We start from the raw sequence: 26461 nt of genomic DNA, 5'->3' as shown, positions 1-26461 counted from the left end.
TCGGCCTGGGTCATGTCCTCAGGGTCCTGAGATGGGACCCCGGGGCTGGGCTCTGAGCCGGGTGTGGGGCCTGCCTAAGATTGTTTCCTCCTTCTCGCTCGGTCCCTCCCCTTGCTCGCACGAGAAATAAAGAAATCTTAAAAAAATAAATAAATAAAGCGTTGCTAGCAACTGATAAACCGTTCTCCCAAAGAGCTTTACAGTTTGCCCGGAACAGAAAAAACAGGCAAACAGATAAGTCACGGAAAAGAAATAGAAAAAGTCAATGCATTTATTAAAAGGTGCTTATCAAGTAGGTGAAAATTATGAAGCCAATATAACATATTGGCTTAACATGATCTATGTCAACTAACTGGAACTCAAAAAACCTGGGGCGCCTGGGTGGCTCAGTGGGTTAAGCCTCTGCCTTCGGCTCAGGTCATGATCTCAGGGTCCTGGGATCGAGCCCCACATCAGGCTCCCTGCTCTGTGGGGAGCCTGCTTCCCCCTCTCTCTCTGCCTGCCTCTGCCTACTGGTGATCTCTCTCTGTCAAATAAATAAATAAAATATTTCAAATAAATAAATAAATAAAACTTAAAAAGAAAGTGAACATGAAAGCAGTAATGACATATACATACATGTTATATGTTACACACCATGTATGTTACAGCTAATGTGCGCACGTGTGTGATTTGCACACCACATCGACACCCCGGCAGAAACATGTACTCCTGGGGAGCCTGGCCGGCTCTGTCGATATAGAGCACGGAATTCTTGGTCTTGGGGTTGTGAGTTCTAGCCCCACAATGAGCACAGAGATGACTTAGAAACAATAAAAAAATCTTTTTTTAAAAAAAATATTTTTATTTATTTATTTATTTTTTAAATTTTATTTATTTGACAGACAGAGATCACAAATAGGTAGAGAGGCAGACGGAGAGAGAGGAGGAAGCAGGTTCCCCGCTGAGCAGAGAGCCCGATGTGGGACTCGATCCCAGAACTCTGAGATCATGACCTGAGCCGAAGGCAGAGGCTTAACCCACTGAGCCACCCAGGCGCCCAATATTTTATTTATTTATGTGACAGAGAGATCACAAGTAGGCAGAGAGGCAGAGAGAGAGAGGGAGGAGGAAGCAGGCTCCCTGCTGAGCAGAGAGCCTCATTCCGGGCTCGATCCCAGGACCCTGGGATCACAACCCGAGCCGAAGGCAGAGGCTTTAACCTACTGAGCCACCCAGGCGCCCCGTAATCTTTTTTTTTTTTTTTTAAAGATTTTATTTATTTATTTGGGGGGGAGTGAGAGAGAGCGCACAAGCGGGTGGGGGGGGAAACAGGAGAGGGAGAAGCAGGCTCCCCGCTGAGCAGGGAGCTGGACACAGGGCTCAGTCCTGGGACCCTGGGATCATGACCTGAACCAAAGGCAGATGCTTAACCGACTGAGCCACCCAAGTGAACCAAAAATAATAAAAATCTTAAAAACCAGAAGTCGGCACTCCTATCTCACACGGGCCACTGCCGGAGGGGTAAGTGGACAGAACTGGAATGAGCTGGGTGCTCTGGTCCCGCCTTGTCCCTCAGCAGATGAAGCCGCCACAGAAGGCCAGGGCAGACATGCCGACGAGGACAGGAAGAGGGGCCAGCCCGGATGACTGGACAACCGGAACAGAACTAGAGTAAGGAACCCAAACAGCCTAGCGGTCCAGGCTCCGCAGTGTGCGCCGACAGCCTGGCGGTGCTGCTTGCAGCCCTGGGGTCAGGCCACACAGCAGCACGCAGATCCCATGGTCCCCGGGGTGCTAGGGAAAATTCTGTGCCCTTTCTTTTCCCCAAGAAGGCAAGGAAGCATGTGGAAGCAATTTTCGAAGTTACCCATTATGAACATTTAGCAAAACAGCTAAAAAGGACAAACTTTGCATACAGAAGGCACTTAAACAGCACGGGTACTTCCCAAGAAGGACACGTTTGCTCAGGCGTGACGGATTTCAGCTTGGCCTGGGGCTCCTTGGAAGACCTAGCTCGAAGGGCATCTCCCTGTGGGGCCTGGGCCACTCCGTCAGGTCTCCAGGCGTCGCCTGTCACTTGGGGGACACCTGTATACCTGCCAGGATTCTCGAGTCATGAAGCTCCTGTCAGACTCCCTCTGCGCCACCTGTTGTGGTCAGAAGAGTGCTCCCAGAACAGTGCTCCCAGAGAAGTGCTCCCAGAACAGTGCTTCCGGAACAGTGCTCCCATGGGGCTGGTCCCTTGTGAACTTTCCACGAGGGAGTCGTGTCCCGGCTCCAGAGTGAGGACTGTCCTTGTCCAAGGGGCTTCCCTCTCTGGGACGCCTGTGGAGAGAGGCGGGGCGGAGGTTACCCAGTGACCTCGTTAACCAGAATGACAGCAGCAAGCCACACACTGGGAGACACACGCCGGACTTGGGGAGAGACTCTAGGAGAGGCGGAGACAGGCCCAGAGGGAGGGTCCTTCGTGGTACGGGTGCCTCCTCTACGGACAGAGTAATGACCTTAACCAAGGCCCCAGGAAGCTCCTGGGGAGGCCAAGATGCCCTCGGAGGCGCAGAGATGACAGCAGCTGCTCAGACGCAGCGAGGAGCATGGCTCTGGGTCAGGCCACCCGGTGGGATCCGGGCTCCGCCTCCCACTCCCCAAAAAAGACCTGGGCTGCCAGGTGCCTCAGTTTCCACATCTGTAACAGGGATGACAACAGCTTCCCAGAGGGCCGTATGGGGTCCGGGTAAAGCCCTTTACCCAGGCCAACTGCTAGTTACTATTACTGAACCTCAGCGGGGCCTGGAGACGGGCACCAGCCTCACATTCCCTCCGGGGACAGCAGGCAGAGAGGCAGCTGTCCAAGGTGGGGAGCTGGGATGCTTGAGCGGCCATCTGTGGCCCGGCCACAAATCTCAGGGGCCCGGGGTTTTCTCATGTGCAATAATAACAGTACTCGACCACGGAGTGGCACTTTACTTTTTATTCTTCTTTTAAAGATTTTTTATTTATTTGAGAGAGAAAGAGCACGAGTAGGAAGAGGGGCAGAGGGAGAGGGACACGCAGGCCCCCCCACTGAGCGCGGAGCCGACGAACACAGGGCTGGATCCCAGGACCCGAGATCATGACCTGAGCTGAAGGCAGACACTTCACCGACTGAGCCACCCAGGCGCCCCGCAATTTGACATTTTGAATTAGGATCATAAAGTTCCCTTGATAGACACTAGTATGTCAAGTTCTCTTAAGCATTTCAAATCCTTAAAAGACCAAATATGTAATGATTATACCTGAGCACTACGGGAAAATATTAATGTAAAATTTTGACTGACTTCATCACGTCTGTAATTCTGAAACTCCCCGGGATTATTCATTTATTCCAAAAATATTTCTCAATGACACCTGAAACTAAAAGATCATCATGCGTCAACTCTACTCGAAAGGAAAAAAAAAAAAAAAAAGGAAAGAACCCTGATTGTTCTTGCCAAAAATTATCTATCTACCTATCCTCTCCATCTGCTGAATGCTGCCATGATTCAAGACGCTGCCACAGCAGTGGCTAATATGGAGAAAAATCCTTGCCATCATGAAACATACTCTACCGGGGGACACAAAGCACAATACATACTTAATACATATTTATCAGCTAGAGTTCCATGTTATAGAAGAAAAGGGAAAGCCGGGTAGGGAAGGGACAGGTGGAAGGAAGGAACAGGAAAGCCTCAACGAATAGGTAACACAGAGAAGAATGAGGTTGAGAGCAAGCCACGTGCACATCTGAGGGAAGAGCATTCTAGGCCAAGGAAATAGCAAGTGCAAAGGTCCTGAGGTAGGCATGTGCTAGGCCCTTCTCAGTGAGTGCAAGGAAGCCTTTGTGCCTGGAACGGTGTATGAGGGCAAGGGTGGTAGAAAGAGGTCAGGGAGATGGCCTTGTGCAGGTAAAATGCACGAGGCCCTGTAGGGTTTGGGTTTTTCCCTCTACCTTGATGGCAAATGTTCTGTGAGGATCTGCCTGGAGACCTACTCCATAAGGTCATTCTAATGACCCTAATGAAATCGAAGATTCTCTTGCCTAGAACCTCGCAATTCTTTTTCTATTTCTACCAGTCTGTTAAGTATCTGCGTCTTGACTTCCGCTCGGGTCATGATCTCAGGGTTGTGCAATCAAGGTTGAGTGGTGGAACCTGCTTAAGGTTCTCCCTCTCCCTCTGCCCTTCCCCACCCCCACCTGCTTGTATGAGCTCTAAAAAAAAGAAAAGAAAAGAAAAGTACAAAAGCATATAAAACAGGCTCAGGGCTCAGACCACCCAAGGTAGATCCAAGAGATCCCCCTACTCGCCAAGAGATCTTGGGGACAAAGCTTGACGTCTCTGCCTCGGGTTCCTCTTCTGTAAAGTAGGGGTAGGAGAGAGAAAAGGGAAGAATGGGGGAGAGAACTTTAGTGGTATCCATAATGTTTTCTTTCTTTTTTTTTTTAAGATTTTATTTATTCATTTGACAGAGAGACAGATTACAAGTAGGCAGAGAGGCAGGCAGAGAGAGAGGGAAGCAGGCTCCCCGCTGAGCAGAGAGCCCGATGTGGGGCTCGATCCCAGTTCTCTGAGACCATGACCCAAGCCAAAGGCAGAGGCTTAACCCACTGAGCCACCCAGGCGCCCCAAGACGCAAAATTTTAACATCTGTCTTGGTAGATGGGTATATGAATGTTGATATTATTTTCAGTATGTTTCACATGTTTCATAATTTTAAATTTAGAGATAAAAAGATCACAAATCAAAACAAACCCTTCGGGGCGCCTGGGTGGCTCAGTGGGTTAAGCCTCCGCCTTCGGCTCAGGTCATGATCTCGGGGTCCTGGGATCGAGCCCCCTCTCCTTCTGCCCCTCCCCCTTCTTGCACTCTCCTTCTCTCTGTCTAATAAATACATCTTTACAAACAAAAACAAAAACTGGGCCTTGCTGCTTCTACCTAACCTCTCCTGCCCTGCACAGTCTGGCCCCCGCAGGCCCCCTGCCTCTGCAGCCCCGATTCGAGCTCACCCTGGATCCTCTCGTCCCTGTGGACTCGTCAGGTCCTTCAGGCCTTGCCAGGCCACAGGGATGCCGCGGCGACCAGGAGGGAGGGAGCTCCGGTCCGCAGAGAGCTGTCATTCTGGGGGGTGGAAACGAACGGTAAATAAGGCAATAAATCCAGATAATCGTAAGGACAATACGGAAATAAACAGGGTCTTGGGGGAGAGAGAGCAATGGGAGACAGGGAGGGCGTCGGGGCCACCTTCCAGGCAAAGCCAACAGGCACTCAGCTCTCAGATGCAGGGTTCCGATCTCGGAGCAAACGCCCCCTCCCCAGCAAATCTCTTTCTGACCTCTCAGCTGGGGTGGTACCCCACCGCCGCTCTCCTGCCAAGCATTCAGTGCCCTTTCCAACGCGCTCAACCGTGATTATAATTAAATCGACATAGGACTGGCTGCTTGGTGCCTGTTTCTCTCCCTACAATTTAAGCTCCTTGCGGGTGGAGGCTTGCCCTGTCCACACATCCCGTGCCCATCCTGGTGGCTGGAGGCACTCAGTCATTATTTGTTAAAGATGGAAACCCAGAGTCGGGCTGAGTGATTTCTACCAGATTCCAAATTCCGCAAACATCAACAGAGCGACTCCCAAGGACAAATGTCACCAAAATAACCATCCTTATGGTGTAGATAGGTTTTAGGATATATGCTTTTTTACTACAGAATGAGCCTTTTTTAAAAAAGATTTTATTTATTTATTTGACACAGAGAGAGAGAGAGAGATCACAAGTAGGCAGAGAGACGGGGGGTGGGGGGAGCAGGCTCCCCACTGAGCAGAGAGCCCGATGCGGGGCTTGATCCCAGGACCCTGGGATCGTGAACTGAACCAAAGGCAGATGCTTAACCCACTGAGCCACCCAGGCACCCCAAGGATTTTGTTTTCTGTTTTCTCTGCTTTCCGTGTCCTTCCTCTTGGGTATAACTAATTGCCCTCGTACGGTAAGACTCAGGGGGCTTTGCCAAGGTGCAGATTCAATTTCCTGGGATTTTGCCGATTTATTAGGAGAGAAGAGAAGGAATTCATTTTGGCTTGTCCTTGACCTTTCCTTTGGTTTGTTCCTTGACCTGTGGTTTCCCCAACACACCTGGGACCCCCAACGTGGCTGCTGAGCGGCTCTATAGCAATGGACAGAGTTTTTAAGCTCTGAGCTCCGTCTGGGAACAAGTTCAACAAGGCACAGAGCTCAATAAAAAAAAAAGCCTTGTTACAAACAACAACAAGAACAATAAAACCCTATCCCGCAGTTCTGCCCTAAAGGTCACCTCCTTCTCTGATTCACCTCGCATTCCAAGTGTAACAGCGAATTCAGAGTCCTGGGCTTCCTGTAGAGTGGGATTTCGCAAAAAGAACCATGAGGGGTTAAGAATTACACACTGTTTTCTGTATTTACTGAAAATATTTTGTTTTTAAGCTGTGTATGTGGTTGAAGGGGGTGTATGACTAGAAGGAAAATATTAGTATTACCACATGGAAAACATCACAAGGGAAAATCACGAGAAAGATGTTTCAAAGAGAGTTTATGTTTCGAGAAGATTTGTATCTTCTCCTCCAGAGAAGTAAAGGATCTGTGAACAGGGATTTTTGAAACATGCAAGACAGCTCCCTTAGTTCAAAGGAGAGTGGAAGGAGAGTCAACTTCAAGCGTTTTTTTTCCCCCAAAAAATCATGTTAAAGGGGAAAAGAAAAACATTGAGCAACTTCCCCACCTGGAGACTTTAGGAATCGCCACCAGGAGAACAAACTGCTTCAGAATCTGAGTCATTTGTGGTCCCTGCCCAACTGGCATCACGTGTTCCCGTCTCACAGGACACAATTGCAAATTGTGCTCACGGCTTCGAACTCGCTAGCCTGGCTGCGGCACTGGAATGAAATGAGCCATTAGCAGACACGAACTCCGGCGTCTGCTGTGGTCCAGGGGAGGAACCAGGAATCAGGCGGCAGGCACCTCGTTCTCAAGGAGCTGACCCCTCAGGTTGGGAAGAGGGCACACAGACTTGACACACTTCACACGAAAATGAGTATAAGAGCAATCATGTCTTCCCCCAAGAAACAGCCGTAATTGGGGAAAGGAAATTGAAAGGTCAGGATAAAAAAACTGGGGACCCCTGGGTGGCTCAGTGGGTTAAGCCTCTGCCTTCGGCTCAGGTCATGATCTCAGGGTCCTGGGATCAAGCCCCACATCGGGCTCTCTGCTCGGAAGGGAGCCTGCTTCCTCCTCTCTCTCTGCCTGCCTCTCTGCCTACTTGTGATCTCTGTCTCTGTCAAATAAATAAATATTAAAAAAAAAAAAAAAAAAACAACCTGATCAGAATCACTTGGGATATAGCCTTTGGGGCCCATGTTTACTTGAATGACTAATCAATCACCCGGAAGACAAGGTCTTCCACCGGTAATGTATAGAGACTTTAACTGGTGATGGAAGGAAAACAGCCAATGGGGTTCAGATCCGGTGCCTGGGGAAAGCAACCCAGTTCCTCACAGCTGATTCAAACTGTTCTGGAAACGGGGATCCCCACTGTTCAGGAAAGACACTCCAATGAGAAGATCTCCAGTGCGCCAGGCCTTGTGCTAAGCATGGGATAGAGGCTAACGGGTCCCAATTCTTACCTTCCATTTGCACATGAAATAATAGTATATATTGTATTAATATAATAATAATAATAATAATAATAAAACCCAGTTTTTCTCCCGACATTATGATGCGATACGGTTAAGTGCACTACAACGGAATTTTATAGGAACTGCTTTGGCAGCCTGGTGGGGAATGGATCCCGGCTCCCCCACTTCCCCCAAATGACTCCGGACACACGACTCCATCACTCTCAAGCCTGTTCCTGCGGACACACCTGAGTACCCGCCCCAGGTCCAACGCACAGTCCGTGGCAGTCACTGTCCATCACGTTTAAGAACCGTTCATCGTTATTCTGACACCTGGGCTAGGTGAGCGAAGACCAGTCCAGCAGGGAGGACAGGGGCCCCAAACAAGGCTGGAAGCAGTGGTCAGGACGGAGGATCCCGGCAGGACACCGAGTCCCACCTACAGAGGGGCGGCCCCGAGCGCTTCCCACGCCTCCCACGCCCGCCCCGGCATCGGGAGACCCCCTTGACCGCAAGCACCGAGTCCAGCGCGCAGGAGCCCAGCCCGCGGCCGCCGGCGTCTCCACCCGCGATCCGGCCGGCTGGGCGCGGTCAGGTCCCAGGTGTCACCGCCCAGACCGCAGTCCCCGCCCGAGTCCGCCCGCACCAGGGCAGCGGTGGGACGCCCCCCACCCCCGCCCCTCCCCCCCCCGGGATGCCGGGGCGTCCAGAGGGCCTCCGCACAAATCACACAGAGACGAAACCGCCGAATGTCCCTTCCTGCGGCGACCTGCCTTCTCCGAAGTGGATGCGGCAGGGTCTCGCCCTGGGGTCGCGGCCCCGCCCGGCGCCAGGACTACCATAGCAACCGGCGTCTCGTAGCCCCGGCCACGCCCATACCCTCTGCGCAGGCGCGGAAGGGGGTGGGTTGGCCCACCGCTTCCGCGTACGCCCGGCGTCCGCCGGGTGCTAGGGGCGGGGTCTGCGTGATGGCGTCACGGGGGCGGGGCCTCCGGCGCGGGAAGAGGCGGCGGGAGAATGGAGGTGCAGGAGAGCGGCGATGGCGCGGGCGAGCGCGGGGCCCAGGACCCTGCCCCCGCCCCCAGCAAGGGCCCAGGCAGCGCCGGCCACTACGAGCTGCCGTGGTGAGGGCCCAGACCGTGAACGATGGGTGCTCTGGACGGGTGGGTGGGCGAGTTGGCAGGTCGTGGCCCCGGGGGACCCTCGGGGCGGGAGCCCGTTCTCGGGGGTCCCCAGCGGAGCAGGAGGCCCCGGGGGGGCATCGAGTAGATTCGAATTTGGAGAGGGCGAGGGACGCGCGCCGCTGCCCACGCCTGGGCTCAGGAGTGGCCGGTCTGAACTCTGGAAGCGGGGTCTTGGCCCGAGCAGAGCTCACTGTGGTCATAGCTGCCCCCCCGGGACCACCCTCGCAGCGCCTGGAGCTGTGTCTGCGGCTGCTCCGACGGCGGGAAGCGTCCGATCGGTTCCGAACTCGGGGTTGTGTGCGGAGGGCGCATCCGGGGTCGCTGAGAGGAGCTGGTGACCTGGAAGGTGACCCGGAAAGTCACCTGCCCGGGGCGGGGGGCACAGGTGTGGTGTGGACGATCCGCTCCGGTCCCACCGCCTCTGCGCGTGGGGATGGTTTTCTCTCCGCCCTCCGTGCGTGCCCACCCCTCCAGCCCACCCCTGTCCTGAGCAGATGCCTAAACCGGGCGCAGTGCAGCTTCCTAGAACATCTGTAGCAGCACCGCTCGGTCCCCCAGCCACTAGCCCCTCAAATCCACTGACAGCCCTAGAATTGCGGCTGGTCCCAGCTGAGGTGGTCTCTGAGTGTACAAAACACAGCGGAGTCCCAGGACTTAGTTTTTAAAAAATCTCATTCGTAATTGTTCTATTGATGACATGTTGAAAATGTTAATCTTTCGAATGGATCCGGTTCAAAAAGTGATTAGTAAAATTAACTTCCACCTATTTTCTTTTTACTTGTTTTTAAGCATTTTTACTCATTTATTTGAGAGAGAGAGCATGCATATGGGCATGTACAGGGTCAGGGAGGCTTGATCCCAGGACCCTGAGATGATGACCTGAGCCGAAGGCAGATGCCTAACCCACTGAGCCACCCAGGCACCCCTCTTTTTCCTTTTTTTTTTTTTTTTTTTAAGATTTTATTCATTTGACAGAGAGAGAGAGAGAGAGATCACAAGTAGGGAGAGCAGCCGGCGGGGTGGGGGAAGCAGGCTCCCCGCCAAGCAGAGAGCCCGACGTGGGGTTTGATCTCAGGACCCTGAAATCATGACCCGAGCCGAAGGCAGAGGCTTAACCCACTGAGCCATTCAGGCGCCCCTCTGTTTTACTTTTTAATGGGGTCGCCAGCAGGTGTAAAATTACATATGGGGCCTGAGTTACATTTTTTATGCGTGACACTACTTTAAATGCTTAGGATATCTCATTCTACAAAACACACTCAGCTGTCCTCAGCTTCCATTTGATAGGGAAAAAAGAAAGAACAAACCAGTAGATGATGGAGTATCTTTGATGATGACAGGTGGCGTGCGTTAAATGACTCCGATAGTCAGGGAAGGCTTTTGATGAGATGATATTTGAGCAAAGACGGGAGCTCAGGAAGTGCGCCAAGCGGCAACATGGAGAAAGCTTTCAGGCAGGGGGAGCCCTTGTGGAGGCCCCAAAGGACCAGCATGTTTGCCGTGTCCAAGGTCTAGCTCAAATTTCCCCTGACATTCCTAGGTGCAACCCCGGGTTTCTGGAACCTGGTTAGCACTGTAGGAGGATCGTCTCAGCTCTCCGTGCTTGCTGGTAGGGAAGGCCTTTAAAGCAAGAACCATGTCTCGCTCCTTACTGTCCCGTCCACGCTGCCTCCCCCTGAGATCTTGAGCTCCTAGAAAGGACTGAGTATGAACAAGAAACGAGCAGCCACAAGCACGCTCTATCTGCTGGTCTTGGAGGGGAGCTCTTTATTCACCACAGTGTGTGGCAGACAAGCTTCTTTACGCGTAGCTGCTTCTGCCGCGGAACTCGGCCCATAGCCAGTGCAAGCTGAGGGTAAATCAGACTGTCATAAAGGGCAGAGGAAGCGCTGATGGTCAGATTGTTACAAATCGGCTGGCACTTCTGTTCTCCGAGCTAAAGAAAGTCATTTGCTCATAACATGGCTTGCTTATTCATTTGGAGGAGAGAGGTATGGGGGCTCCTGGGCGGCCCAGGGGTTGGAGCATCCGACTTGTGGTTTCGGCTCAGGTCGTGAATCTCAGGGTCATGGAATCGAGCCCTGACTTGGGTTTTGAGCTCACTGGGAAGTCTGCTGAGTCGGCTTGAAGGGTCTCTCTCTCTCTCTCTCTCTCTGCCTATCCCCCTATTTGTGTGTGTGCACGTGCTCACTCGCTCTCTCTCTCTCTCTCTCTAAAATAAATCTTTGAGAGAGAGAAGTATTGATCTGAGTAAGCCACTAGCCGGTCCACTTCCCATGGCCTTGTAGGATCCCAGGGCAGACCTGCAGTTACTGTCTAGCCAGCCCTGCTGGGCACCTGGCACCAGTCTGCAGAAACGGACAGGTAAGGGATAAGACAGGAGCTCGGTTGCACCCGGGTCTGTCCGATCCGATGGTGTCAGTGCCTCGTGTGCTGAGCTTCTGTTGTGATGGGCGACCATGCTGCCACCCGGCGTCATGGCGCTCCAGATGGCCCGCTCTGGCCCCTCTCCAGCGACAACAGGTGTGTCTCCATGTCTCAGGTTTAAAGGCTTCCGTGCACAATTCTTACGCACTTAACATTTCCATTGGCACTTGGGTTACCTCTTTAAGTTTAAAACCTGCAGCATTTACTGTGCTTAAATTGCACGTGTATAATGTCCTGACGGAGCCCTCGGGAAGGGCCGTTAGTGCTTTGCTCCTGAGCCCTGACGTGAAAATAGTCATGTCACCGTCTTTACGCGTTTTCTTTCTTTTATTTTTTTTTTTCTTTATGCGTTTTCTTAAAAACAGGGTGGAAAAGTACAGGCCAGTAAAGTTGAATGAAGTCGTCGGGAATGAAGACACAGTGAGCAGGCTGGAGGTGAGTGTTTTGTTTTTTTTTTGGAGATGGTCTTGGGTTGTATTATGTGGTTTTGACAAGCTCGAGGAAGGCGCTTGGAGGAAGACCGCCAAGGTCGCGAGGGATGGGGCGGGCCACAAATGCAGAAGAATCGAGGGATTGTGAGCTGGTCAGTTTGGAGAAGACTGGAAGCCGTGGTGGCTACCTTCCCGTGTCGGAGGCGCCGGCTTCTCGGAGAGGGGTTCTCTGACCCATGCTTCTAGAGCCGCGACAGCAGACTTTCTCCGTAAAGGCTGACTCGCAGGTGTCTTAGGCTTTGCAAACCCTATAATGACTTTGTCTAGTATTCTTAATTTTTTAAACAATCCTTTAAAATCATAAAATCATTCTGCGCTAGGGGGCTTATAAAAACAGGTCCCGGGGCGCCTGGGTGGCCCAGTCCATTGAACGTCTGATTCTTGATTTCGGCTGGGTCATGATCTCAAGGTCATGGGAAGTCTGCTTCGGCTTCTGTCCTTTCCTGCTGCCCTTCCTGCTGATGCTCCCTCTCTCTGTCTCTCTAAAATACATAAATCTTTTTTTTTTTTTTTTTTTTAAGATTTTATTGTTTCGTTTGACACAGAGAGCACACAAGCAGGGGGAGCGGCAGGCAGAGAGAGAGGGAGAAGCAGGCTCTCCTCAAAGCAGAGAGCCTGATGCGGGACTCGATCCCAGCACCCTGGGATCCTGACCTGAGCTGAAGGCAGATGCCCAACTATCTGGGCCACCCAGGTGCCCCCAAAATAAATAAATTAAAAAAAAAATAAGATAGACAGGGCTGAGGCTGGATTACCCCCACTTCCCGCCAACCCCCCTCCACGGTGGTTTGCCAGCTTTCGCCTAGAGGGACTGAGTGACAGCATAGCCGACTTCAGGATGACAGGAACAGGAGTGAGCAGAAGTGTGCACCGTAGGGCAAGCTTTGAAATCCTCACCCTAGAGCTCTTTGGGTGGAATCTAGAAGGCCAGCTACGTGAGGCATCACGGAGATAGTCTCTGCAGGAAAGGGGACTTAGACTCTAACAGGTACCGAGGTATTTGTTTTTCTTACAAATGAGTTCATTTTACAGATGTTTGCGGGCCATACGGTGCAGTATTCGGACCTGCTGATAGAATGGTGAACCTAATAGACAGGACCCCTGCTTGCGTGGGCCTTAGTCTCATAGGGGTCAAAGTGCACAGGCCATGTGGGGAGCACTCTGCCGGAGGGGAGGGGGTTGCTGTGGAAGCACAGGGGGTCGGGCCATTAACCTGCTCCCAGTGTCTTCGTTCTCGTGGAAGAAGGGACAGCAAAGCTGAGTAAGTGGGCGTTAGCCAGACTTGGGGGGGCAGGAGCAGAGGGAGGCGAGGCAAATGGGAATAGCATGTGCAAAGGCCCAGAGGTGAGAGAGCTTAGCTTGTTGGGCGTGGGCTGATGCCATCTGATTGGAATATGGAGTAGGGCTTTCCGGACATTAATGGGTGGATGAATTGCCTGCGGGCATCTTGTGAAAAATGCAGATCCTGACCCAGGGAGTGGGGCTGGGGTCTGCATTTCTTTTTATTTTTTTTAAAGACTTTTTGTTTGTATATTTGACAGAGAGAGACTCAGCGAGAGAGGGAACACAAGCAGGGGAGCGGGAGAGAGAGAAGCAGGCTTCCCATGGTGCAGAGAGCCCCATACGGGACTCGATCCCAGAACCTTGGGATCATGACCTGAACCAAAGGCAGATGCTTAACAACTGAGCCACTGAGGCGCCCTGAGAGTGCATTTCTGACTCGCCCCCGGGGGATGCCGATGTTGCGGGTGGTGGAGCCCGCAGAGGAACAGGGGCGTGGAGTGTCTGTATGGGGGCGTGGGAATGGGCCGGTGAGGTGGGCAGGGCCTCCTGAGCCCTATTGGAGAGTTGGGGCTCACAGGAGTCATCCGAGGGCTGCCTCAGGCGCAGATGTTTTGACAGATGGGCGTTCTAGAAAGTTGGCTGGGGTCATAATAGAGAAAATGCGTGGGTGTGCCACAGGATTAGCGGACCCTGAGACCAGCTAGTTAACCAGCTAGTTAACGGCCAATTAAAAGCCATCCAGGCGAGAGGTGAATGGCAGAAGGAGACGGCCGTGGGGCAGAAAAGAAGGACATAGAAGCAGAGAAGGAACGGCCAAGCCTCTGTGACTGAGGCGCTGTGTGCGCGGCCAGGGGAGCGCGGGAGGTTCCTGGCGTGGCCAGTGGGGTTGATGGCACTGAGGGCCCACGCGAGGGGAAGCACAGGTGGCCCCTGGGTGTGACGGGCAATGGGGAATTCGCTTTGGAATATGCAGAGCTGAGAGTTTCATGGGGTACCCACGTGGAGAACTCTGTGGCCGTGTCCCCGCGCGGGCCCCTGGGGCTGGGGACGCTTGGCACCGCGGGTCTCCAGATTAACTGGTTCGGACGTACCTTTGTTCCTCCAGGTCTTTGCAAGAGAAGGAAACGTGCCCAATATTATCATCGCTGTAAGTCCCCCATCCGGGCCCTTTAAAGGTCCTGGAGTCTCACTTTCTCCCCGAGAGCTTCAGTGCCCAGAGCTTCCTCGTCCGAGGGGCCCACGGTCACCAGAGCCCTTGCCAGTCCTCTTGGCAGAGGGAAGCATTCGCCCCGGTTGGTCGGGGGGTCCTGTGGGTGGGAGGCTGGGTTAATTTGGTGTGTGCGGGGCTGGGGGGGGTTGGGGAGGAGTTCGAAGGGGAGGTGACACCAACGGCGGGGGGCAGGAGCTCGGGAGCAGAGGCAAGCTCGTGCTGTCAGCCTCGGTGCGGTCTCCTCCCCAGGGTCCCCCAGGAACCGGCAAGACTACAAGCATCCTGTGTTTGGCCCGCGCCCTGCTAGGCCCGGCATTCAAGGATGCTGTTTTGGAGCTCAATGCCTCCAATGACAGGTACGCCTGGGAGTTGGGACCGCGTGACGGGTGGCGAGTGTTTGAAGCTTGAGCTGTCATAGAAACTGCCTTCTTGCAGGTCTGGGTTGTCCTTGGGGTTTGTCTCGCCGGCTTCGTGTTTTCCGTTGATCCTTCCCCGTGAACGAGAACCGGCGTCACTTGCCTGTTCACGTAGCATCATAAGCACTGACTTGCTGGCTTCCTTTTTAAATTTTTTTTTTAAGATTTTATTTATTTGACAGACAGAGATCACAAGTAGGCAGAGAGGCAGGCAGAGAGAGGGGGAAGCAGGCCCCCCACTGAGAAGAGAGCCCGATGCGGGGCTTGATCCCAGGACCCTGAGATCATGACCTGAGTCGAAGGCAGAGGCTTTAACCCACTGAGCCACCCAGGCGCCCCTCCAACAAGCGTCTTTAAAGCTGAGCGAATACTGTCACAAAACAAGATGGTCCACGTTCTGGCCAGAAGATATTAGGCAATGAAGTTCTCCCTGTTGAGGAACAGGTCGGCTGAAAATATATTTATTTTTTGTGCGTAGATATATGTTGTTCACTCCTTGATGCTAAAGTTCGAGGAAGTTCACCCACAATCTTGGCATCAGAGGACCCCATGCTCTGAGATGGTCCGACTATGGTCAGTTTCACAGCCCGAAGTGCTGCCCTTCGCCTGTCTGTGGCCATTTTCTGATTTGTCTAATAATATGGAATGTTCCCTGTCGTTTGTGTTCATCTTTTGTGAGTGGAAAATGAAAAAGTTTTGAACTTTCAGCTGCAGTCTGTGAGTGCTTTAAAAAACAAAGATGATGTATTTGAACTTCTTTTGTCGCTTCTAGAAAGAGAGTGCGGTGCCCTTAGCAACGCAAAATATTGGAGGACAGGACGGGCCAGGGGGACAGTTTTCCCTCCTACCACAGCATCCTAGGGAAGTGCGACAGTCTTGCCTTTTCTCAAGACTTTAATCTTTTCGGGCGCCTGGGTGGCTCAGCAGGTTAAAGCCGCTGCCTTCGGCTCAGGTCATGATCCCAGGGTCCTGGGATCGAGCCCCACATGGGGCTCTCTGCCCCGCAGGGAGCCTGCTTCCTCCTCTCTCTGCCTGCCTCTCTGCCTACTTGTGATCTCTGTCAAATAAATAAATAAAATCTTAAAAAAAAAAAAAAAAGACTTTAATCTTTTCATTGCTGTTGTTTTTAGCCTAGTTGGGAATGATAAGGAACAAGGAAACAGTCACTCGGATGATGACATTGCCATTTTCATTTCAAAATACAGGAAGAATAAGGTCATAGAGACCTTGTGACATACCTCAGATTATCAGAAGGTCCGGGGAACTTGCAGGGTAATTGCAAGAGAAAATGCCTCTCTTGCTACTCTCTTGCGCTCTTGCCTCTGGTAGCACAGGAATAGGTGAATTTGATCTTCGTTGTGTTGGAGGACCTCCAAGAAGGAATAAAAGTAGTGAAACGTTAATCCTGATACACAGAATTGCCCCCCAAACTTACAAACCACAGTCGTGTGCGTGGGGGTGTGGTCTGGGGGTTAGAAGCCCCCTGAGGGTACGTGGGTCTCTCTGGGAAGGCGACAGGACAGCGAGGCCTTGTTGTTTCAGGGGCATCGATGTGGTGAGGAACAAGATCAAAATGTTCGCCCAGCAGAAGGTCACGCTTCCCAGAGGGCGGCACAAGATCATCATCTTGGACGAAGCAGACAGGTAGGGACTGCTTTGCCAAGTGCACAGTGACCTCGATTCCTCGGTCTCTTACCAGGCTTTAATTAAAGCGGGCGGAGAGCTCTCTCCCCTCTGCACGACCGTGGCAGACCAGCTTATCACATCTTCCAAAAGCAATTTAACAGGGACCTGACCCCTTATCTTCATTAAGCGACATTCGTCGAAGACCATGTCAGTTAATGGGTTCGTTCCAGCTTCCGGGGAATGATCTATCGTGGTCAGTACACATGACATCAAATTTACCATTTTAACCACTTCAAAAAAAAAGATTTGGGGTGCCTGGATGGCTCAGTGGGTTAAAGCCTCTGCCTTCGGCTCGGGTCATGGTCCCAGGGTCCTGGGATCGAGCCCCGTATCGGGCTCTCTGCTTAGCGGGGAGCCTACTTCCCCCCCCCCTCTCTCTGCCTGCCTCTCTGCCTCCTTGTGATCTGTCTGTCAAATAAATAAATAAAATCTTTAAAAAAAAAAAGATTTTAGTATTAGGGAAGGAGGGAGCACGAGTGCAGGGAGGGGCAGAGCAAGAGGGAGAAGCAGACCCCCACTGAGCAGGGACCCCCCCACACACACACCCCCACGGAGGCAGGGCTTGATCCCAGGACCCCAGGACCATGACCTGGACTTGAGGGTGCCCAGGCTCTCTAGGGAGGGCTGTGTGTCCAGCGGGCCCTGGGCCCCGGTTGCAAACTGCCTGCTTGTGTTTTTCTTCTCAGCATGACTGATGGAGCCCAGCAAGCCTTGAGGAGGACCATGGAAATCTACTCCAAAACGACTCGCTTTGCCCTCGCCTGTAACGCTTCTGATAAAATCATAGGTGAGGGTCAGCTCTGGGCGGCTTGGCCTCCACCCGGGATGCTCACGTTGGCTCTTTAACCACAGAAGGGTAGGGCGTTTGGGGTTGCCTACCACGGGCCGAGCACTGCAGAATCACCTTTTTCATTTGATCTTACGTAATTCTGTGTGAAGGTCTTCTTAACTCCACATTAGAGAGGAGAACACTGGAGCTCAGAGGGGTTGAGTAGTTTGGCCAAAGTCACACAGCATGCAGAAGAGCCGGGACTGGAACCCCAGTCTCTTGGGCTCTGGCACCGTCGTGGGCACACGTGACATTTTGCTGGCCTGGGTACAGTGTCATGGTCACTGCCTTGCCCCAGACGCTCTCCTGTACTTTCTGTGCACTGGGCGCTTGGCCCACACTCAGTCCACACCCGCGGCTTTGTCGTCACCGGGGACTGCCTCCCCTGTGCAAGCTCGCCCGTCAGCCCGCTCTGACCTGGACGGCCTGGCCGTCCCTCCCCCGAAGTCGGTGCTTCCTCACCCCTTTGCCCACACGCCCATCTCAGCTTCCTGCCCGGGGCACTTTCTTCCCTTTGCGATACCCACAGCAGCCTCTGCCTGGCTTTGGTTCTCTCTCCCCGTTTCTCCCCACTCTCTGCATCACGTCCGCCCTACTGACCTCCAGCCTGTGTGAGCTCGGCCCCCGGACTCGCCCTCCTGCGCCCAGGCCACGGCTCGCAGCCGCAGACCAGCGTGTGGCCGGCCACGCTGCACTGCGAGGTCCCGGTTCCCAGCCGCGGCGGGCCTGCCGTGGCACCAGGAGCTCTGCACCCGTCCTGCAACCGTCCCAGATGCTCACAACTTCTCCATCGGCCCGTTCAGCCACCACTCGGCACGCACTGACGCTTGTTCTACACGGCGCCGGGGGCCGTTGCGTGAGAACGTTCTCGATCGTCAGGATCACCAGTGTAGGGACACACTGAGAGGGCGGGAGTGGTGTCCTGCCTAGAGACCCCTCCCCCGGTGCGTTTCGCACGGGGCTCCGCGTGCACGCGTACGTTGGGTGGTTGGATGCCGTGGTCGCGGGCGGAGCGTGCCGGCCCTCCCTTGTCAGTTCGTCTGACCCGCGCAGCATCCCAGCCTTTTTTTTGTTTTGTTTGTTTATTTTTTTAAAATTTCTAAAGAGCTGCAACAGCCATGGAAATGAAATCACAAAAAAATGTTTCTTCGTGTTAGAGGAAATAGCGCAAGATCAAATCGCTACAGTTGACTTTTATTTTCTTTTTTGGAAGATTGTATTTTCAACTCCTCTCCACACCCGGTGGGGCTCCAAGTCACAACCGGGAGATCGAGGGCCATAGGCCCGACCGACCGAGCCAGCCTGGTGCCCTGCCCCAGAGGTGATTTGTACACTCTTCGTCATGGACCCTTCATGGGGGTCCTGGACTCGTGCCAGCAACAAGAGAGACACCCGCGCTCTGAGGGAGCCCATGCCGCCTTATTCTGACACGGATTTAAATTCTGTGGGCCCTGGAGCGCCTGGCTGGCTCGGTTGGAAGGGCAGGTGACTCCTGATCTCGGCGTTGTGAGTTCGAGTCCCACACTGGGGGTGGGGACTACTTAAAAATAATGATAATAAATTCTGCGAACTCAGCTTTCAGTGTTGCGCACGAGAGAAAAATCTAAGGGAAACTTTAAGTGTAGCCGAATATCAGCTGCTTCTAATGATGAACCTCTTATCGATGGGGCTGAGCCAAATACATAATTAAGATTCTGTGGTGGAGTTTTTCTGATTTCGGATACGCTGAAATGGACTGACTTGTAGGACTCCTACGTTTCCTTAATGCAGATAAATTTACAGGAGTGCATTCCTTGGAAGTGCCTGTGTGCACGGGGCATGGGACACAGGCCCGATGGGGGCCCGGAGACCATGGAGAAGCTGTTGTCCCAATCTAAAGCGAGGGGCAGGGGCAGCGTCCAGAATCCCGGACCCATCTCTCTAGTGGCTGTCCGTCCTGGCTGCGGTCACATTCTCCTGGGGAGCCTTAGAGAGACCACGCCCATGTCCCATGTCCCTGCTCACCTTGGACCAGCGGTTGGGGACACCAAGCTCACACTCGCACAGTGACCAGAAACCCCACACCGACTCACCCGCCCGCCATGGCTCCTGGGTGTCTCGTTCCTAGAGGGTCTTTTCCCCTTCTGGAAGCCGAGGCCAGCCAAGGCCATCCGTGGCAGTGCAGGGGAGGCCCACTGGTTGCTGCTTTGAGCTGTTGGAGAGCCATGGCTGGGGAGGGAGCATTGGTGCCACTGTGGCCGGTGTATGTCCCGAGCAGGGGCTTCCTAGCATGAGGCGGGTGTCGGGGTGGGAGTCCCGGGGCTGTCGGGGGTGCGCCAGCCTCTGTGGTGAGCCTCACCCTCCTGTCCCGGTCAGAGCCCATCCAGTCCCGCTGCGCCGTCCTCCGCTACACGAAGCTGAGCGATGCCCAGGTCCTCGCCCGGCTGCTGGCGGTGCTGGAGCAGGAGAAGGTCCCCTACACCGACGACGGCCTGGAAGCCGTCATCTTCACGGCGCAGGGAGACATGAGGCAGGTGCGCGCCGTCGAGGCCCCTCGGCCACCTACCTCCGGGGCTGCGTGTGCCTTGTTCTGGGGGGGTCGTGCAGAGACAGGGACCCTGCTCGCTGGGGCAGACCTGGGAGGAGGGGCTCTGGTCAGACCCGGTGTTGGGGGCGGTGGCGATGGTCAGGACTGAAAATCGCCGTCCACATGTGCTTGTGTCTTCCACAGGCGCTGAACAACGTGCAGTCGACCTTCTCGGGATTTGGCTTTATCAACAGCGAGAATGTGTTCAAGGTACAGGAGCCCGGGGCCCTTGGGGGGTTCTGCAGAGCCGGTTGGCAGCAGCGAGTGGGCGCCTTGTGGCGGTGCTGGGACCCTCCATGCCCCCCGCCAATCTGAGGGTCTCAGGAGCGCCCCCGCGTGTGGGGAAGTGGAAGTGCTGGTGCACCCCAAGGGGCCTCACTGCCTGTGCCCCGGGGGCTTCTCCGATCTGGGGGCAGAGGACCCAGGCTGCCCGCTGCCCCAGGGGTTGTCCACTGCTGGAAGGCGGGAGGGGCCGCCGAGCCCCTGCTGCCAGCCTCCCACGCTTACTGAGCTGAGGGACAGAGACGCCCACTCTCTGGTTGGCCATGGTTTTTGTCCTGGGAATGCTTTTGAAAACCGCTGACCCCTCCTAACCACCTGCCTGTCTTACACTTTCCCCCTTACTTGGGGGTAAAACCCGGGTGGGGCTGTCCATGTGTTCAGACCGTGGCTGTTCTTAGCGAGTTTGTGGGTAAAGAAAGCTGCAGGGAAAGCCTGGTTTGCCCCTGGTGGTGACTGTGTTTCCAGGGCTGCTCTGGGACACTTTAGGCTCCGCTTCTGGCACAGACCTTCAGGGCTCTGGAAAGCAGGGTTTCTGGGGGAGTTAACTGCTGAGAGGTTCTAGGGTGTGTGGGGCTGGGGGAGAAAGTAGAGGGTTTCCTTTATTTATTTTTTATTTTCTTTTTTTTTTTTTTAAAGATTTTATTTATTTGACAGAGATCACAAGTAGGCAGAGAGGCAGGCAGAGAGAAAGAGAGGGAAGCAGGCTCCCCGCTGAGCAGAGAGCCCGATGCGGGCCTCGATCCCAGGACCCTGAGATCTCATGACCTGAGCCGAAGGCAGCGGCTTAACCCACTGAGCCACCCAGGCGCCCAGAGGGTTTCCTTTAGACGTTGTAGATAGAGGGCGAGGCGCCAACTCTCGATCTCGGGGTTTTGATTTCGAGCCCAGCGTTGGGCACGGAGACGACTTTAAAAATTTAAAGAAATGTTTTTTTTGTTTTATTTAAATTCAGTTAGCCAGCACAGTCCATGGTTCATTTCCGATGTCTCCTTCAGTGATTCCTCAGCTGCATAAAGAAGTTTTAAATGTGGGTCCCGAGGTGGAGGGCGGGGAGAGGCCAGCCCCAAGCTCGGGGACACGTGCACCACCGCCCCCAGGCCCGTCTTCACGCTGACATGCTGAGGTGGGGGACCCTGTCCCAGGAAAGCCAGTTTCCATTCCGGGCAGGAGGCTGGTCCCAGTTCTTAAATGGATTGTGAGTGGTTCTGGGCGAGCGGTCCTCCGAGGGACCTAAGGTGTGTGCGACTGATTGATGGCTTTTTGTGCAACAAGAGGCTCCTGCTGGCCCCGTGTTCACCCCCCTGGTGCATGGGCCGTCTGTAGTGACGGGGTCAGAACTTCCTGCCCAGCGAGGAAGCCTGACGCCATCCTCCGGTGACTCGCTCGGTCGTGATGGGGCCTTCTGGGGTCCTGTTGGCCAGAGAAGGCGATGACACACGCTGGTGTGTGTCCGGGCTCCCCCTCAGCCCCCAACTAACCTTTCTCTCTGGGTTGCTCAGGTCTGCGACGAGCCCCACCCCTTGCTGGTGAAGGAGATGCTCCAGCACTGCGTGAACGCCAACATCGACGAGGCCTACAAGGTGGGTGTCCCTCCTCCCCGACTCGGGAGGTGCAGGGGCCGTCGCTCCCCTCGGTTCTTAGCGTGAGGCGGGGAGTTGGGTGCACCTCGCAGGAGGAGGCGGAGCCTGGGAGGCTGGAGTCCATGCTCTCGGTCACTGTCGACAGGCGTTCAACCCGCAGTTCGGAGCCCCATCTTTGTCCTACAGTGATATGCTCCACAGGAGAACGTTGTCCCCCCAAGACCTGAGGAGAGACCAGCCCAACTCCTTACATTTCTGTGACGCCGCCCGTGTGGCCGAGGGAAACTTGGCCCTCCGTCCCCCCGAGGGACAAGGAATGGCGTTCTGGGACCCAGTGGTCCCTGGTCATCCAGGAGAAGCAGGACCCAGGGCTTCCGGCCTCATGTGGAGCCTGATGCCGTGTGCGGATTCCAGGGGGTATCGTCACAGTTCAGGTGACCCCTGGCAGTGGTACGATTTAAGGCCACTGGCCCCACCACAGCCAGTTTCCCTCCGCCTGCTCCCACCAAACTAGGCCAGAAGTGGGCTGGGTTTAGGGCAGGGCCAGGTGTCATTCGAAACCAAGGGGTGGGAAAAAAAAAAAATAGAAAAGAAAAAAGTAAAAACCAAAGGGCGAGGTGGGGAGACTGAGGCAGAGACCCAGGCACACAACCCAGAGGCAGCCTTCAGATTTAGGGACCCAGAGCTTCCGTGCCCTCTTGCGTCCACCCCAAGATGCCACAGCAAAGGCGAGACAACGGACTCCAGACCCCAGACCCCGTCCCACCAGACCCGGTTGCCTGAGTGGGCTGAGGGGGGCTGGAACCCGGGGCTGGAACCTCGGCCTGGGCGCAGACTGGGCAGAAGGCCAGGACCCTGCTCCCGCGGAGACCTGGTGGAGGCTCGGCCTGCAGGGGGCGCACGGGAGCCCAGCCCTTAGGGAGCACCGGCGGGCAGATGCTGCTTCCGCTTCCCCTCCTGTGCTCACTGGGGTGGTTCCTGTCGCTTTTTAGGACCCTTGGATAGAGCCCCAACGTGGGTGTCCTAGGAGACCATGCAAAGCATTTTTACTTTTATTCATGAGAGAGAGAGACGGAGGGGAGGAGGGGGCACGGGGAGGAGCAGAGGGAGAGCCACAGGCAGACCGCGCTGAGCTCAGAGCCTGCTTCGGGGCTTGATCTCAGAACCCTGAGAACATGATCTGAGCGAAACCAAGAGTCGGTTGCTTAACCGACCGAGACCCCAGGTGCCTCCAGCCGTGGAATACATTTTAAAACATTTGTGACATTGGGGTATTGGGCTGGCTCAGCCGGCAGCACAGGTACCTCTTAATTTCTCTTTTTAAAAAAAATTTTTTTTTAATTTTACTAATTTATTTGACAGACAGAGATCACAAGTAGGCGGAGAGGCAGGCAGAGAGAGGGGGGGAAGCAGGCTCCCTGCCGAGCAGAGAGCCTAGGACCCTGAGATCATGACCTGAGCCGAAGGCAGAGGCTTAACCCAGGGAGCCACCCAGGTGCCCTGCACATGTGCCTCTTAATCTCAAGATCCTGAGATCAGGCCCCACATAAGGCATAGAACCCACTGTAAAAAAAAGTAATAATAGCAAAAATAAAAAAGTAATAGTAAAAAAAAAATAGGGGCACCTGGGTGGCTCAGCAGGTGAAAGCCTCTGCCTTCGGCTCAGGTCATGATCCCAGGGTCCTGAGATCGAGCCCCGCATCCTGGGTCGCCAAGGATGATCTGTCCACTCCCTGCTGTGTGACGGGCCCAAGGCTCGTCCCCTCGCTCCCCCCAGTACCCTTGTCACCCAGCGGATCTTCCTCTGTCTAGATTCTCGCTCACCTGTGGCATCTCGGCTACTCGCCGGAAGACATCATTGGCAACATTTTTCGAGTGTGTAAAACCTTCCAGATGGCGGAGTACTTGAAACTGGAGTTCATCAAGGTTGGTGAGAGTCCAGCAGTGGCTCTCCTGGGGACCGGGGCCCCGCCGCGGTGTCTTGGTTTGGCTCCCGGGCCTGGCCCCTGGGCTCAGTGAGTGTCCCAAGGCCGGGTGGTCCTGGGGCTGGGAGCTGGTTTAAGCCTCTTCTGCCGGTCAGCCTAGGTGCCCTCAGCATCTAAGATTTGTTTGTTGGCTCTGAAGGTCGGGTTAATTGAGGTATAATTGACATAAAGTACAAGGGAACCTCTCGGTGCCTTCTGTTAACAGAAGTGTTCGGTCTCCTAAAGGCCACAGCCAAGGTCAGACCAGTTCTGTGATTTCCCCCCGCCTCCCAAATACATGAGCCCCTTTGTAACCAGTCAGCTCCCCCAGCAGCCAGAAACCGCCGCTCTGTTTTCTCTCTGGCGGGAAATAATTTTCCAGAATGTCCTAGGGAATGACCGTGGAATCACGAAGAAGGTAGCCTTTTGAGTCCGCTTAGCTTAATGCGTTTCGGGTTTGTTCATGGTGTTGCGTCTGTCGGCGGGTCGCTCCTTCTCACTGCCGAGAGGCGAACCACGGTTTGTGTGTTCACTGCTCAGAGGACACTGGTGGGTCCGGGTGTGGGTGACCGTCAGTAAGGCCACTGTGAACATTTGCATATGCAAATCAGTGTGAATGTGTACTCAGGCAACTTCCTAGGAGGTGGGATTGCTTATTCTTTTCTTTTTTTTTTTTTTTTTTTAAGATTTTATTTATTTGGCAGAGAGAGATCACAAGTAGGCAGAGAGGCAGGCAGAGAGAGGGGGAGGAAGCAGGCTTCCTGCTGAGCAGAGAGCCCGATGCGGGGCTCAATCCCAGGACCCTGAGATCATGACCTGAGCTGAAGGCAGAGACTTTAACCCACTGAGCCACCCAGGCGCCCCAGGGATTGCTTATTCTAATGGTCAGGGTGTGTTTAACTTTATAAGAAACTGGGAAACCAGTTTCTGAAGTGGTTATAGCTTGTGCGTTTCTCCCAGTCGTGGGCGAGCGAGCGTTCCAGATGCCCCGCAGCCTAGCCAGCACTGGCAGTGTTTGGTTCTCTTTTTTAGTATATGTGCTGCCGAAGCGAGCACTCTCTTTTTTTTTTAAAGATTTTATTTGTTTTATTTTAGAGAGAGTGCAGGGGTGGGAGGGGCGGGTTGTAGGGGGAGGGAGAGAGAGAGTCTCGGGCAGACCCTGCACCCAGCATGGAGCCCGACGTAGGGCTCGATCTCATGACCTTGAGACCATGACTTGAGCCAAAATCAAGAGTCAGATACTCTACTGATGGAGCCCCCCAGGCGCCCCTTGTCCTGGCTTCAAGGTGCGTTTCCCAGCAGCTAACAGCATGTGCTGATTTGCCCTCCGTTCCTTTTAATGAAGCGTCTGTTCAAATCTACCGAGTTCTTCATTGGGTCATTTTTTTCTTAGTGAGTTTTGAGACCTATTTATATATCCTGGCTTCAAGTCCTTTATCAGACGTGTGTTTTCTAAGGATTTTAATATTTTCTCCAAGCCTGGCTTTTGGGTTTTGTTTTTGCTTTTTTTCTTAACTGTCCCACATCCTTTTAGAAAAAAATAAGCTGAATTTTAGACATAACCCATGACAACCTGGAGTCCATTTTCCAGCTGAAATTTGAGTTCGCTCTATCAGTTTGAAGTAAACTGCTGGTTCAAATGTAAAAACCTAAAGTTCGCCCTCACTTACCAACCAGCTGGACGTGTGCTTTGTTTTCCAGGAAATCGGATACACGCATATGAAGATAGCAGAAGGCGTGAACTCCCTCCTGCAGATGGCAGGGCTCCTGGCCAGGCTGTGTCAGAAGACAATGGCCCCGGTGGCCAGTTAGGGCAAGAGAACTCGTTGCTGGGGATGACGAGGGTCCTGAGAATCCTCGTCTGGGAGGGACAGGAGTCGGGGCCTACCCGTCTGGAGAGAAGGCTGCCTTCACCCGTGGCCCTCACTCCACGTCCGTGAGTGTCTGCAGTCAGCCTCTGACTCACAGACGCGGTGACAGGGTGACCGGCGCCCAGAGAACCTCAGGGCTTGGCACCCGACCTGGCTTCGTTAATAAAAAGGCTGTCTGGTTTCGTCGGCGCTAAGGCGGCGTCGCCGGGCCACGAGGAGAACCTGCTTCCCGTCTCTGAGTGTCCCCAGCGTCTGGCAGGTGGAACAGGTGATGGAGAGAGTCGGCTGGTGAAACTAATCTCCGTGCTTCTAGAAGCCTGGAGGACAGTTTTGTGGGGTTTGGGACAGAGACAGACGTCCCAGAACAGCCTGGGGCAGTGAGGCCTTCAGAGAGGACCGGCAGGGGTCACCGGGGACAGTGGTGTGACACCTGCCCACTGGCCTTCTCTGTTCCCCAGTAAATTCTGTTACCTCGTATGATCGTTTCTCCCCCACGAGGTCTAATTTTTTCCCCGTTTTTCAAATTACAAAAAAATACCGGTGTACATAAAAGTAGAAAGAAAAGGGACTCCTGGGTGGTTCAGTCGGGTGATGTCCGACCCCTGCCTTCGGCTCAGGTCGTGATCTCAGGGTCCTGGGTGGAGCCCTGCAGCGGGCTCCTTGCTCCGTGGCTCCTGCCCCTCCCCCTGCTCCTGCTCCCTCACTCTCTCCCTTTCTCTCAAATAGATAAAAAAATTTTTTAGGAAAAGGTGGAGGGGGAGAATTAAGGTTCTCAAAAATGGCAAAGTAAGGTTTTAAAGAACATTTTAACCTATTTCCCAATATTCCCCTTATCTGGAGCCTCCTGATCACTGTGAGTCTGCAGGGGCGGACCAGGGCCCAGAGGCACGTGTCTGTGCCGCACAGCCCGTAACCGTGGAGGTCGGACTCCTCCCCGCCCAGACCCCCCTCCGTAGCCCACTGTCCCCCTCGCGTCTCTGAGCCTGGGAGATGGGACACTGCGTAGGAAGGAACAAGGGGCCAGCAGCTGTGTTCTG

The 26461-nt window shown here is 54.0% G+C and overlaps 1 protein-coding gene and 1 long non-coding RNA gene across 7 annotated transcripts; one reads left to right on the top strand and one right to left on the bottom strand.

Annotated features, from left to right (window-relative positions):
* Window positions 1-1093: 1093 nt before the first annotated feature.
* On the bottom strand, window positions 1094-8543 carry LOC131819697 (uncharacterized). Of its 5 annotated transcripts, none has more exons than XR_009349297.1 (3): window positions 8404-8543; window positions 5006-5117; window positions 1094-2307 (listed from the first exon to the last, which is right to left on the bottom strand). It is a non-coding gene; the product is annotated as an uncharacterized LOC131819697 (long non-coding RNA). The 5 variants fall into 5 exon arrangements; XR_009349298.1 differs by lacking the exon at window positions 8404-8543 and adding an exon at window positions 8154-8270; XR_009349294.1 differs by lacking the exon at window positions 8404-8543 and adding an exon at window positions 8145-8269.
* Window positions 8544-8600: 57 nt separating this feature from the next.
* Window positions 8601-25645, top strand: RFC2 (replication factor C subunit 2). 2 transcript variants are annotated; one of them, XM_059154963.1, is made up of 11 exons: window positions 8601-8758; window positions 11611-11680; window positions 14126-14167; window positions 14480-14586; window positions 16189-16290; window positions 17019-17119; window positions 19517-19674; window positions 19872-19937; window positions 21509-21589; window positions 23402-23515; window positions 25255-25645. In XM_059154963.1, exons 1-11 carry the CDS (start codon window positions 8652-8654, stop codon window positions 25363-25365), a joined length of 1059 nt encoding a protein of 352 aa, XP_059010946.1. In that variant the 5' UTR covers window positions 8601-8651; the 3' UTR covers window positions 25366-25645. The 2 variants fall into 2 exon arrangements, with proteins under 2 accessions (XP_059010946.1, XP_059010947.1); XM_059154964.1 differs by lacking the exons at window positions 8601-8758; window positions 11611-11680; window positions 14126-14167; window positions 14480-14586 and adding an exon at window positions 15192-15219.
* The last annotated feature ends 816 nt before the right edge of the window (window positions 25646-26461 follow it).

The sequence above is a fragment of the Mustela lutreola genome, chromosome 17, assembly GCF_030435805.1.
Source record: "Mustela lutreola isolate mMusLut2 chromosome 17, mMusLut2.pri, whole genome shotgun sequence".
Lineage (NCBI taxonomy): Eukaryota > Metazoa > Chordata > Mammalia > Carnivora > Mustelidae > Mustela > Mustela lutreola.
The sequence above is the reverse complement of the archived record's forward strand: the minus strand, read 5'-3'. Positions and strand labels throughout refer to the sequence as shown.

Coding starts and splice junctions, on each gene's coding strand:
- RFC2 (XM_059154963.1), top strand. CDS start 8,652: ATGGAGGTGCAGGAGAGCGGCGATGGCGCGGGCGAGCGCGGGGCCCAG. Junction 14,587..16,188: donor CTCAATGCCTCCAATGACAG/GTACGCCTGGGA, acceptor TTGTTGTTTCAG/GGGCATCGATGTGGTGAGGA. Junction 19,675..19,871: donor CGCAGGGAGACATGAGGCAG/GTGCGCGCCGTC, acceptor TGTCTTCCACAG/GCGCTGAACAACGTGCAGTC.